We start from the raw sequence: 14,907 nt of genomic DNA, 5'->3' as shown, positions 1-14,907 counted from the left end.
CAAAGATGAAATAAGAATGCTGAATGAAAAAAAAAAAAAAAAAGAATGCTGAATGATAGAGTACTAATCTAACAGTGAAAGCAACAAAGTAGCTCTTAAAAAATGTGGTGCTGATGCGGTGAAATGCAGACACTATAGCATTTTAAAATAAGGCAACCTTGCTCCTGACCCAAGAGTGAGAGGTCTTCACGGAGTTTTGCTAAAAGAGAGAAAAAAAGAAATTAAGAGCCATCCATTAATGTGCCAGTGAGTAATGAAAAAGAATCTGACACTTGGTGCATTGAAATGCAAACAAGATGTCCTTCTGTTATGCTGGAAATTCATCTTAAAAGCCTGTGCATTTCTGCTTATTAAACATGAGGTGTAGTGAATGATTAGCAGGCTTGTTCTTCTTTTTTTTTTTTAAATTTTAAAAATTTATTTATTTTTGGCTGTGTTGGGTCTTTGTTGCTATGTGCGGGCTTTCTCTAGTTGCGGTGAGCGGGCTTCTCATTGCGGTGGCTTCTCTTGTTGCAGAGCGTGGGCTCTAGGTGCACGGGCTTCAGTAGTTGTGGCACGTGGGCTCAGTAGTTGTGGCTCGCGGGCTCTAGAGCGCAGGCTTAGTAGTTGTGGCACACGGGCTTAGTTGCTCCGAGGCATGTGGGATCTTCCCGGACCAGGACTTGAACCCATGTGCCCTGCATTGGCAGGCGGATTCTTAACCACTGCGCCACCAGGGAATCCCAGGGTGGTTCTTCTAACTTTTCAAACTACGTACACAGTAGGGTAAAAGAAATATATTTATTTATTTATTTATGTTTGATATATAAACACTGTGCAGATATATCCATGAATCTGATGCATGAAGACAATCTTCATGCATGGAAGATTTCTGGAGGCACTGAAAAGAAGATTTGTAAAAGAAAGGAATGGCCTGAGATTTAAAAATAACAAAGATCTGAGAGACAATGCCCTAAATAATTGGGCTTTTAGAGAAAATGCTTGGGGTGTATGCATATCTACATGAACCTGTGTCAACCTATTCCCCGCCCCCCCAACTCTGGAAAGACAACTTTTTGTTGAGAGGAGGCTGAAGGAAAGAAGTTAATAAATGCTTTCAATCTTGTTAAAAAAAAGAAAAAAAAGTAAAAACAAAATAAACAAAAAAATCCCACAATGTATCACTGAAAAGGATACAGATGGAGATCTAGTACACAATGTCATTTTGCAAATTACAGCATACTTGTATAAGCATATAAAGTAAAAGTATAAACACACAAAATGATACATCCTATTATTAAGAGTATCTACCAGCTTAAGAACACATAGCAAATGCTTTAGGGATGCTGGCAAAGGTTTGGGAAGGGCAAGGAATTGGGGATCTGGGATGGAGGGGACAGAAATTAAACTGGTGAGGGCTTTGCATGAACCAATGAAGATACGATAGAATCTGGGGAGAAGCGGGGCTGGGGTGAGACCTGGGTTCAGTGGCAATTTGCCGGGGGGCAGATATCACACTGCAAAAGGCTGAGGGCCAAGTGGGAGGGGAATAATGGAGTGAGTACAGGTGAGATGTATTTGGGTGAGGAAGTCATATTCTATACCTGCACTGTCTTATATGGTAATTGCTAGTCCTGTGTGACTATTTTTACGGGAGGGGATGCCTTTTATTTCTTTTTCTTGCCTAACTGCTCTGGCTAGGACTTCCAGTGCTATGTTGAATAGAAGTAGTGAGTGGGCAGCCTTGTCTTGTTCCTAATTTTAGAGGAAAAACTCAGTGTTGAGTATGATGTTAGTTGTGGGCTTGTCATATATGGCCTTTGTTACATTAAGTACATTTCCTCTGAATAGCAGTTTGCTGAGAGTTTTTATCAGGAAAGGATATTGAATTTTGTCAGATATTTTTTCTGCCTCTATTGAGATGATCACATGATTTTTATCCTTCATTTTGTTAATGTGGTTTATCACGCTGATTAATTTACAGGTGTTGAACCTCTTTGCATCCCTAGAATAAATCCCACTCGATCATGGTGTATGATCCCTTTAATGTATTGTTGAATTTGATTTGCTAATTTTTTTTTTTCTTTTTTGGCCGAGCCACAGGGCATGCAGGATCTTGGTTCCCGACCAGGGGTCGGACCCTAGTCCCTGCAGTGGAAGCTCAGAGTCTTAACCACTGGACTGCCAGGAAGTCCCTGATTTGCTAATATTTTGTTGAGAGTTTTTGCATCTAGCTTCATCAGGGATATTGGCCTGTAATTTTCCATGTGGCTATTAAAACTTAAAGAAAGTAAAATAAAATACAATGAAGAATTCAGTTCCTCAGTCTCACAGGAAACATTTTAAGCGCTCAACAGCCACATGTAGCTAGTGACTACTATATGGGAAAACACATTCTCATCATCAGAGAAAGTGCTATTGGCCAGCACTGCTCTAAACCAACTCTGAACAGATATTTCAGAGATTCGGGGAAATGCTAACATTCGCTTTGGTGTAAGATGATACTGAAGAATGACTGTATATTTTGTTAGATGTGAAAATGGCATTATATTATGTAGGAAAATGTGTGTTGTGGTATTTAGAGATGAAAAATGGTGTCAATAAGGTTGAACAGAGATGGTGTGTTTAAAGAACCTAGGACAAAGCCAGACATGTAGCAAATCCTCAATAAATGTTAGTGGTCAGTAATCTTAAGAGTTTAGAGAAATGACAAATCGGGAAAAAATAGTTACTACACATTTCATAACCATATGGTAAGCTTCCTTAACATATAAGAACTGCTAGGGGAGTTCTGGTGGCCTAGTGGTTAGGATTCCGGGCTTTCACTGCTGTGGACCGGGTTCAATCCCTGGTCAGGGAACTGAGATCCTGCAAGCTGCATGGAGTGGCCAACAAAACAAAACAAAACAAAAGAAGGGACTTCTCTGGTGGCCCAGTGGTTAAGAATCCACCTGCCAATGCAGGGGACACGGGTTTCAGCCCTGGTCCAGGAAGATCCCACATGCCATGGAGCAACTAAGCCCGTGCACCACAACTACTGAGCCCACATGCCACAACTACTGAAGCCTGTGCGCCTAGAGACCGTGCTCTGCAACAAAGAGAAGACACCTCAGTGAGAAGCCCATGTACTGCAACAAAGAGTATACCCTGCTCGTGGCAACTAGAGAAAGCCGGCTCGTAGCAACCAAGACCCAACGCAGCCAAAAATAATTAACTAATTTTTTAAAAACAGAAAAAAAATTAAAAAAAAAACCAACTCCTAGAAATCAGGAAGGAAAAGATCAACAACCTGGAAGAATAATGGACAAGGAAGGTGACCAGAGAGGAAAAAGAAAACTATAAATAGCTCTTAAACACATGGAAATATGGAAACATGTTCCGTCTTGCTTGTGGTTAGGCAAATGCAAATTTTCTCTACTCTGAGATACCACTTTTCACTTGTTCTTTTGGCAAAAATCCAAAGTTTGATAATATTCTGTTGGTGAAGCTGAAGGGAAACAGGACTCTTATCCATTGCTGGAGGGAGTGTGAATTAATCTAACCCTCAAGGAAGGAAATCTGGTAATATCTGTAAAAATTACAAATGCACATAATCTTCGAGCCAGAAATCTCACATCGCAGAATTTATATACAGATACACTTGCATACGTGTGAAATGACATTTGTGCAAGGTTCTTCACTGCAGTGTTAACCTAAGAACAAACGAATGAAAAACTGTCTGTCTCTGGCAGTGAAATTAACTATGGGGTATCTACATGGCAAAATACCATCCGGCTGTAGAAAATGACAAGGGTGCATAAAGAGAGCTTTGGAAAGGGGAGCACTCCAGCATTTGTTGTTAAGTTGGGGGGGGGGTGTGGAGGAGGAAGGTGCAGAAGAATATGTAAAACATGTTACCTTGAACTGAAATTCTGACACATTCTACCACATGGATGAACCTTGAATGATGACGCTAAATGCAAGAATCTAGACACAAAAGGGAAAGTCCTGTGTCGTTCCAATTTGCCGTGTACCTTGAAAAAGCAAATTCATAGAGACAAAATGTGGAATGGTGGTTACCAGGAGCTGGGAGAGGGAGGAATGGGGAGTACCTGTTTAACTGGGTACAGAGATTCAGTTTCGGAAGATGAAAAATTTCTGGAGATGGATGATGGTGATAATTGCATGACAATGTGAATGTACTTAATGCCACTGAACTTTATACTTAAAAATGGCTAAAATGGTATATTTTATGTTATATATATTTTACCACAATAAAAAACCCAACATTTTAATGCTACCTTTAATGTAAAAGCAGGTGTGTGTGTGTGTGTTGGAGGGGGTGGAGGGATAAGAACTTGTATTCATATTTCTTTTCATATGTGCACAGAAATTCCAGAAAGATAGGAAATCAAGAGCAGTGGGTTACCTGTGGGTGAAGAGAGGGGACCTAAGACTTAGGAGGGAGATACTGCAGCATAAACCTTATACTTTTCGTTTTTTGAAGCCCATGAATGTATCAACTGTTCAAAAATAAAATTAACTGGACTTCCCTGGTAGTCCAGTGGGTAAGACTCCACACTCCCAAAGCAGCGGGCCCGGGTTTGATCCCTGGTCGGGGAACTAGATCCCACATGCATGCCGCAGCTAAGAGTTCACATAACACAACTAAGAAGTCCGCATACTGCAACTATGAGCCCGCATGCCGCAACTAAAAGATCCCGCGTGCTGCAACTAAGACCTGGTACAGCCAAAAATTAAATAAATAAAAAAATAAAAATAAATAAAATTAGTTAACAAATTAGGAGAATGGCTTTATTTAGGATTGATTGGTAAGATTTGAGTGCTTTTTTTTTAAAGATCTGGGTTGTGGGTGTTTTTTTTTAATACAAATTTATTTATTTATTTTTGGCTGTGTTGGGTCTTAGTTGCTGCACACGGGCTTTCTCTAGTTGCGGCGAGCGGGGGCTACTCTTCATTGTGGTGCGCGGGCGTCTCATTGCGGTGGCTTCTCTTGTTGCGGAGCACAGGCTCTAGGCGCACGGGCTTCAGTAGCTGTGGCACGTGGGCTCACTAGTTGTGGATCACGCTCTGGACTGCAGGCTCAGTAGTTGTGGCACATGAGCTTCGTTGCTCTGTGGCATGTGGGATCTTCCCGGACCAGGGCTGAAACCCGTGTCCCCTGCATTGGCAAGAAGATTCCTTTTTTTTTTTTTTTTTTTTGCGGTACACGGGCCTCTCACTGTTGTGGCCTCTCCCGTTGCGGATGGAGCACAGGCTCCGGACGCGCAGGCTCAGTGGCCACGGCTCACGGGCCTAGCCGCTCCGCGGCATGTGGGATCTTCCCGGACCGGGGCACGAACCCGTGTCCCCTGCATCGGCAGGCGGACTCTCAACCACTCTGCCACCAGGAAAGCCCTGGCAGGCAGATTCTTAACCACTGTGCCACGAGGGAAGTCCCTGAAGTGCATTTTTATACTGCCCATGATAATGGTGGTGATGGTGATGATGACAGTAACAATAATGATATTGGTAGCAGATAACATTTCCCAATTCTTATACATGAGTTTCCTATGGCTGCTGTAACAGTTCACCACAATTGGGTGGCTTACAGCAATGGAAATTTATTTGCTCACAGTTTTGCAGGCCAGAAGTCTGAAATCAAAGTGTCAGCAGAGCTGTGGCTCGCGCCCAAGGCTCTAGGGGAGGATCTTTCGTTCTCTTGCAGCTTTTGGTGGCTCTTGGCATGACTTGGCCTCTTTGGCTACATCACTCCAATCTCTGCTTCTATCTTCACTTGGCCTTTTCTCTTCTGTCTCTGTCTATTAACACTTGTCATCGGATTTAGGGCCCACCCAGATAATCCAGGATGATCTCATTTCAGAGTCCTTAATTATATCCACAAAGATCCTTTTTTCCAAATAAGATCACGTTCACAGGTCCTGCGATATATCACCAGGAGGTGATCACCATTCAACCCTCTGCACTTGGGTGTTATGCCCAGTGCTAAGCGCTTTGCATAATTTCACCCAAGTTCTCAAACAACCCCATAAAGTAGATACGCTTATTATCTACATCTTCCCAATGAACTCATAGAGGTGCAGCGCCTTGCTCGCAGGAAGTGGGATTTGCACTCAGCTGTGATGGGCTCAAAATTCTGATTCTGTGTGAGGCACAAAAGAAGTTTCTGGTTCTGGGACAGTCAGTTAAAGTCAAACAGTCAGGCAACAAATATTTCCTGACATGTTTGTTCATCAGCAACCCCTGGGCCAGGATTGGGGTTATGGAGAAAAGGGCAGAAGGGTACATCCGTAGAGAGTGGCCAGGAGAAGAGGCAGAGGAGGGGAACATATTATTCATCAGCCCTTTTGAAGCAGTACAGTCAGATATGACTCCTGTCTTCTGGAGCGTTGTCCTTGGCCTTGGGGGCAACCAAGGCCAGGAGTCTGTCATGAAGAAAAGGACAAAGGAATAAAGTTCAAATCCAAAAGGGATGTGTCAAGTAGACATAATATTTAAGGGGCTTCCCTGGTGGCACGGTGGATAAGAACCCGCCTGCCAATGCAGGGGACACGGATTCGAGCCCTGGTCTGGGAAGATTCCACATGCTGAGGAGCAACTAAGCCCGTGCGCCACAACTACTGAGCCTGAGCTCTAGAGCCCGCGAGCCACAACTACTGAACCCATGTGCCGCAACTACTGAAGCCCACACGCCTAGAGACCACACTTCACAACAAGAGAAGCCACCACAATGAGAAGCCCACACACCACAATGAAGAGTAGCCCCCGATCGCCACAACTAGAGAAAGCCCTCGTGCATCAACAAAGACCCAACACAGCCAAAATAAAAATAAAAATTAAAAAAAAAACATTTAGTTAAACAGCACTTACTGCATGCACACAGACTGTTTTAAGAATTTGACGCACTCATTGAATCCTCCTTGTTTTACAGGTGAGGAAACCAAGGCACAGAGAGCTTAAGTGACTTGCCGAAGGTCACACAGCAGGAACTAGGCAGACATGGGATTCGAACCCCGCTCTGCCCATCACCAGAGCCCTTATTGTTGTTCTTTGTAAATTGAGGTGAAATTTAAAAATATATAATATAAATAATTAAATAGAACTGCACTTCCACTGCAGGGGGTACAGTTCCGATCCCTCATTGGGGAAGCTCCACAAGCTGCACGGTGTGGCAAAAAATAAAAAACAAAAAAACAAAACAAATAAACAAATAAATTGAGGTGAAATTGACATATAAAATTAACCGTGGTAAAGTGAACAATTCAGTGGTATTTAGTATATTCATAATGTGTAACCACCACCTCTGTCTAGATCCAAAATGTTTTCGTCACCTCAGAGACACACCGGTAGGAATTACTCCTGATTCCTCCCTCCTCCCAACCCTTGGCAACCACTAGTCTGCTTTCTGTCTCTATGGGTGTGCCTATTCCAGACATCTTCTATAAATGGAATTATCCACTATGTGACCTTTGGTGTCTGGCTTCTTTCATTCATCATAATGCTTTCAAGGTTCATCCACATTGTAGCATGTGTCATTGCTTCGTTCCTTTCTAGGCTGAGTGATATTCCATTGTATGGATGGACCATATTTTGTTTATCCAGTCATCTGTTGATGGGCATCAGGGTTGTTTCCACTTTTTGGCTATTGTGACGAGTTCTACTATGAACATGCATGTACATGTAACATTAAAATGGTCAATTTTGGGCTTCCCTGGTGATGCAGTGGTTGAGAGTCCGCCTGCCGATGCAGGGGACACGGGTTCGTGCCCCAGTCCGGGAAGATCCCACATGCCGCGGAGCGGCTGGGCCCGTGAGCCATGGCCGCTGAGCCTGCGCGTCCGGAGCCTGTGCTCCGCAACGGGAGAGGCCGCAACAGTGAGGGGCCCGTGTACCGCAAAAAAAAAAAAAAAAAAAGAAAAAGGTCAATTTTATTTCATATGAATTTTACCTCAATATTTTTTTTTTAAAGTGATGCTATCAGCTGAGAAGGCCCAGAAGCAACAACATCAACTCCCACCCTCAGTAGCAATGAGCAGACTCAGCATCCAGGTCTTGGCTTCTCAATGCCACTCTCCAGTAAAGGGAACACAGGCTCCTTGGGAAAATGGCTGATACTAGGACTGGGGCAGGGGAAATGGAACATGAGCCTGGAACATCTTGTGGTGCCAGACAGTAAGGAAGTACTTAAAAAAAAAAAATATATATATATATATATAGAGAGAGAGAGAGAGAGAGAGAGACAGACAGACAGACAGACAGACAGAGAGACAGAGACAGAGAGAGATAGTCATGTCAAAAGAGCAGTGCCTGAAAGAAAATGCTTAGAGCAGAGACCAATTGAAAGAGCTCCCAATGGCCAAAGCTGGAACAATTTGGGTGGTGAAATAAATAATAATAGTATTGAATTTTAACCCAAAGAATAAAAATAACTATTCATGAGTCCATATTGGTATAAACAAATAATTGCACAAGTAAATAAGTGGAGATGAAACAACTCTTCCTTATAGAAGAATCCAAATAATAAATAATAGCAAATGCACACGATCCACCAGTGAATGCTAATATCAGTGGGTGGACCGGGAAACAGGATCTTTGCATAGCCTCAAAGCATCTCACTCAAAGCATTTATTAGTTAGTATAGTTTTAACATACGTCCACAAATTCTTCCATACTCCTCCTCCCAGACGGTGGAGTTTAATTTCCCTGCTCTGGATGGAGGCTGGGAATGTTCCGTTTCTGGACCTGAGGGGTGGATGCAGAAGTGTGTTCAGTTTGTGAAAATTCTTCCAGGTGTCCACTGATGATCTGGGCACTTTTCTGTATGTGCCCAGATCTGTATGAACTTTGATAAAAAGTTCAATTTATTAGAATGAAAAAAAAGGGAAAAAAAAAAGAAATAGACTCAGTTATGTTTCAGAGATTCAGTTATCTGTTTCAGAGATGCCCAGGTTGGTGTTAAAACTAATTAAAAGCAGGGAATTCCCTGGAGGTCCAGTGGTTAGGACTCCGAGCCCTCACTGCAGAGGGTCTGGGTTCAATCCCTGCTTGGGGAACTAAGATCGCATAAACCATGTGGCACGGTGAAAAAAAAAACAAAACACAAAACGAATAAAAAACAAAGAAGTGGTGATGGCTGAAGTCACCTCTGTAGGGAAGAAATTGTGACCGGGGATGCGGGGTGGGGGTGGGGGTTGACATCTGTGGTGCTGGCACTGTCCTTCTTCTTGATCTGGGTAATGATGACATGGATGTTTAAAAAAATCATTATTTTTTTAAATGCAATTTGCAATGTTTTTCACATTTTGGTGGTGTCCTGGAGCCGGCTTATACTGACTTGTGAAAACTGATTGTTACCTTTTCAGGAATTTGGCAATATCACACTGGTAGCTTGAAATTGGCCAGAAACCTGTAACTGCTATAAGTCAGGGCCTTTTTTTTTTTTTTTTTTTTTTTTTCCCCGGAGAGCCCATTGGGGTTTACTTGTTTTGTTTTGTTATTTTTTAATATTTTTAAAAATTGAAGTATAGGGGGCTTCTCTGGTGGCGCAGTGGTTAAGAATCTGCCTGCCAATGCAGGGGATATGGGTTCAATCCCTGGTCTGGGAAGATCCCACATGCCGCGGAGCAACTAATCCCGTGTGCCACAACTACTGAGCCCGTGCTCTAGAGCCCACGAGCCGCAACTACTGAAGCCTGCACACCTAGAGCCCCCATGCTCTGCAGCAAGAGAAGTCACCGCAATGAAAGGCCCGCGCACCGCAACGAAGAGTAGCCCCCGCTCGCAGCAACTAGAGAAAACCCGTGTGCAGTAATGAAGACCCAACGCAACCAAAAATAAATAAAATAAAATAATTTATTTTTTTAAAAAATAAATTTATTTATTTATTTTTGGCAGTGTTGGGTCGTCGTTTCTGTGCGAGGGCTTTCTCTAGTTGCGGTGAGCAGGGTCCACTCTTCATCGCGGTGCGCGGGCCTTTCACTGTCTCGGCCTCTCTTGTTGCAGAGCACAGGCTCCAGACGCGCAGGCTCAGTAGTTGTGGCTCACGGGCCCAGTTGCTCCGCGGCGTGTGGGATCTTCCCAGACCAGGGCTCGAACCCGTGTTCCCTGCATTGGCAGGCAGGTTCTCAACCACTAGCGCCACCAGGGAAGCCCCTATTTTTAAAAAAATTGAAGTATAGGGACTTCCCTGGTGGTCCAGTGGCTAAGGCTCCGTGCTCCCAATGCAAGGGACCCGGGTTCGATCCTGGTCAGAGAACTAGATCCCGCATGCCACAACTAAAGATCCCGCGTGCTGCAACTAAGGCTTGGTGCAGTCAAATAAATAAATATTTTTTAAAAATTATTTAAAAAACTGAAGCATAGTTAATTTACAATGTTGTGTTAGTTTCAGATGTATAGAACAGTGATTCAGTTATACACACATTTATATACATCTGTGTATATATATATATATATATATATATATATATATTCTTTTTCAGATTTTTTCCCTTATAGGTTATTACAAAATATTGAGTATAGTTCCCTGTGCCATACAGTAGGTCCTTGTTGGTTATCTATTTTATATATAGTAGTGTGTATATGTTAATCCCAACCTCCTAATTTATCCCTCCCCCACCCCTTTCCTCTTTGGTAATGATAAGTTTGTCTTCTGTCTGTGGGTCTATTTCTGTTTTGTAAATAAGTTCATTTGTATCCGGAAAGCCCACTGTTAAACATTGCCCAGCACACGACAGTTCCTCTCTGTATATGATATTAGTGAAACGTTTAAAAATTATATTTAAAATTATGGTAACATACACATAACATGAAACGTACCATCTTAACCATTTTAAGTGTCCAGTTCAACGACATAAAGTACATTCACATGGTCGTGCAACCATCACTATCATCCATCTCTACAACCATTTTCATCTGCGAAACTGAAACTCTGTTCCCATAACAATTTTTTTTATTTATTTTTTATTTTTTTATTTTTTATTTATTTATTTATTTATTTATTATTATTTTTTTTAAAAATTTATTTATTTATTTATTTTTGGCTGTGTTGGGTCTTCGTTTCTGTGCGAGGGCTTTCTCTAGTTGTGGCAAGCGGGGGCCACTCTTCATCGCGGTGCGCGGGCCTCTCACTATCGCGGCCTCTCTTGTTGCGGGGCACAGGCTCCAGACGCACAGGCTCAGTAGCTGTGGCTCACGGGCCTAGTTGCTCCACGGCATGTGGGATCTTCCCAGACCAGGGCTTGAACCGTGTGTCCCCTGCATTGGCAGGCAGATTTTTAACCACTGCGCCACCAGGGAAGCCCTATTTTTTTATTTTTTTTTGTGGTACGCGGGCCTCTCACTGTTGTGGCCTCTCCTGTCGTGGAGCACAGGCTCCGGACGCGCAGGCTCAGTGGCCATGGCTCACGGTCCCAGCCGCTCCGCGGCATGTGGGATCTTCCCGGATCAGGGCACGAACCCGTGCCCCCTGCATCGGCAGGCGGACTCTCAACCACTGCGCCACCAGGGAAGCCCCCCCATAACAATTTTTAAAAAAATAAATGTACTTATTTATTTTTGGCTGCATTGGGTCTGTTGCTGCACGCAGGCTTTCTCTAGTTGCGGCGAGCGGGGGCTACTCTTCGTTGCGGTTCGCGGCCTTATTGCAGTGGCTTCTCTTGTTGGGGAGCATGGGCTCTAGGTGCGCGGGCTCAGTAGTTGTGGTGCACGGGCTTAGTTGCTCTGTGGCATGTGGGATCTTCCCGGACCAGGGCTCGAACCCGTGTCCCCTGCATTGGCAGGCAGATTCCTAACCACTGCACCACCAGGGTAGTCCCAACATTTTTTTTTAATCCTTAAAAATTTTCCCTAGGGGGAGGGATACATTTGGAGATTGGGACTGACATACACGCACTACTATAAATAAAATAGATAACTAATAAGAACCTACTGTATAGAACAGGGAACTCTACTCAATACTCTGTAATGGCCTATATGGGAAAAGAATCTAAAAAAACAGTGGATATATGTGTATGTATAACTGATTCACTTTGCTGTGCACCTGAAACTAACACAACATTGTAAATCAACTATATTCCAATAAAAATTAAAAAAAAATTTTTTTTCCCTTGGAGAGCATGAGCTCTGGAACCAGAGGCTCTGTTTGAACCCCAACTCCCACCTCCACTTACTAGCTGATCTTGGGCACCTTAGGTCACTCTTCTGTATCCTCACCTGTAACCTGGAGACAGTCTCATAGTCCAGTGGCTCTTAAAGGTGTGGTTTCTGAACAAGGACCTACTGTAGAGCACAGGGAACTCTGCTCAATGTTATGTGGCAGCCTGGATGGGAGGGGAGTTTGGGGGAGAATGGATACATGTGTATGTATAGCTGAGGCCCTTTGCTGTGCGCCTGAAACTATCACAACATTATGAATTGGCTATACTCCAATATAAAATAAAAAGTTTAAAAAAAAAAGTGTGGTTTCTGGACCAGCAGCATTAGCATGGCCTGGAAATTTGTTGCCAATGCAGATTTTCAGACACTCTGCACATAGGGCCCAGTGATGTGTGTTTTAACAAGCCCTCCAGGAGATTCTGAGGCTTGCTCAAATGAGAACTATTATCATAGGCTGTTGGGAGGATTAAATCAATTAAACAAATATACATATTTAGAGCAGTGCCTGGCCCCACAGTGCATACTGTGTAAGCACTCATTATTCTTGTTATTATGGAGAAGGCCTGGGACCCTAGCAGTATGGTGGTGATGGGGGGCTGGCTGTGCCCTCTCTCCCGGTCTGGTGGGGGTCTGGGTTCCTGGTCTCTGCTAAGTGGAGGCCTTCTCACCTCTCTCTGTTGAAGATGACAGTGAGCTGGACCACGTCACCCCATCCCTGGTGAAAGGTTATCGCTTGGTCTGGGAAACGGGAAAGGTCAGTGCTGGAGGGGTGGAGGGGGCCACGTGCCTGCCTCCTCTCTGCTAGTGGAGATAAAGGAGGTCACTTCGCTCCCCCATGATAGGCATGACAGGAGGGGGGAGCTAAGATGTATAAATGGGGGGCCAGGAGGCGGTGGAGGCACCAACCACAGGAAGCTGCCTTGCTGTGCCACCTCTCACATCTCAGGCAGTCCTGTCCAGCATGGCCAAACGTCCTCTGCTGCTGCTGCTGGCCATGGGGGTGCTGGCTGGGGAGCTGTGGACCGAGGCCCAGGCGGCACCCGACGGAGTGAAGCTTTGCGGCCGTGAATTCATCTTCACCTGTGGGGGCTCCTGGTGGAGAGGTCAGACATCCTGGCCTGTGAAGCTATGGGTGAGGCTGGGGAGGTGCTGTGTGTGTGTTAGGGGCGTTGACAGGACACAAGATGGGTCCAAGGAGCCAGGGACAGAGGTGAGATGAGGGGCTGGGGCAGGAGAGTCCCTCCTCCACCACATGCAGCCGGGGAGATGAGCCAGGCCCTCAAAGCTGTGTCAAGGCTGGGGGAGCCGGATGGGGGAGGGGCAGCAAGCCATCCACACCAGCTAAAAGTCTGCTGCTACTTGGGAGCCCTGTGCCCTGCATTAGGCAAGGCTGCTCTTTGCACAACACTGGGAAGTGCCTTTCAGAAGCCGAAACTAAAGTGCTTTCCAAGCCTTCAGAGAAGGGAGTGTGAGGGGTGTGGTGAGTACAAGGCTAGACTTGCCACCTAGTAGGTGACCCTCCTACCAAGTTGCTTTCCTCCCCTGATCCTCTTTATCTGCAAAAGGGAGGCACAGCCCCCGTACCTTGCAGGTTTGTTAAGCGGCAAAATTCAGTGAAAACAGATCAGGACAAAGTTGAGTGCCTACCATGTGCCAGACACTATGCTAAGTTTTTTTTTTTTTTTTTTAATGGGTATTAATTGAATCATCTACTCTGTATAAAACCCTGGAAGGTAGGAGTTATTATCCCCGTTTTGCCGACAAGGAAACGGAAGCTGAGAGATGATAATGGGACTGGTGCTCAGTCAGTTCAGCTCCCAAACACATGTTCTTAACCATCAGGTCCTCAGTGAGTAAATAGTAGGGGAAAAGATACGACAGAAGAGGAAAGTCAAGCTCAATGAGGTTGAGTAAGCTGCCCATCAAAGCGGGAACCCAGGCCTGAATGGAATCAAAATCTTTACACAGGAGGCTGAGTCACAAGAACAGAGAAGTAGCTGGACCAGCCAGGAGCCTGGACTCTGGGTTTGACAGAGTCCCAAGCACTAACTCTTTTCATCTTTTGCAAGGGATGCCTTCCCAGACGCAGATTCCGATGCAGACGGCGAGCTGGATGAGGCAGTGGCCTCCAGCGAGTGGCTGGCCCTGACCAAGTCCCTCCAGGCCTTCTATAGAGGCTGACCGGGCTGGCAGGGCACCCCAGGGGCTCTGCGGGGCAGCCGCAATGTCCTGGCTGGCCTCTCCAGCAACTGCTGCAAATGCGGGTGTGGCGAGAGTGAAATCAGCAGCCTCTGCTAGAAGGGCAACTGGGCAGCCAGGCAGCACCAGGGTGAACGCCCCAGCCCTGCCATCCACCTAACCGGTATCCAGCTGGGCACCTGTTTCTGGCCCCTCATGCATTCATTCATCAGCAAGTCTCAGAGGTCAGGCACTGTGGACTTGGACAGCGTCCCCCCCCACCCAATCCTGACCCTGAGCAAGCTGTGCCCCTACCTGGCCAAATGGGGACCCTGACCTCTCCGCAGCCCATATCACGCCTTTCCTGTCCTATACCGTCTCCCGCTGCAAAGGATGCCCCTACTCTACCCAAACTGGCCACACCGAGACCCTTACCCAAACTGTGACTCTCTCCTGTCCCAACTGTGGCCACTGTCCCCTTGCCAGCCCCAATTATACCACCACCCCATTCCAGCCTTTGCCCGCTCCCGTCCCCCTGTCTGCCAGCCCCTCTTCCTCCGACCTCGCCTGCTGGGGGTTCTAAAGCTGCGGACC

General features: G+C 45.3%; 1 protein-coding gene across 1 annotated transcript; it reads left to right on the top strand.

Annotated features, from left to right (window-relative positions):
* Window positions 1-13,001: 13,001 nt before the first annotated feature.
* RLN3 (relaxin 3) lies at window positions 13,002-14,433 on the top strand. Its single transcript, XM_032628328.1, is given in 3 exon segments — window positions 13,002-13,232; window positions 13,235-13,286; window positions 14,205-14,433. Coding segments are annotated over 3 exon segments (504 nt in total). The 5' UTR covers window positions 13,002-13,009.
* Window positions 14,434-14,907: the final 474 nt, after the last annotated feature.

The sequence above is a fragment of the Phocoena sinus genome, chromosome 3 (genome assembly GCF_008692025.1).
Source record: "Phocoena sinus isolate mPhoSin1 chromosome 3, mPhoSin1.pri, whole genome shotgun sequence".
NCBI classification, from domain to species: domain Eukaryota; kingdom Metazoa; phylum Chordata; class Mammalia; order Artiodactyla; family Phocoenidae; genus Phocoena; species Phocoena sinus.
This window is presented reverse-complemented; position numbering and strand designations above follow the sequence as displayed.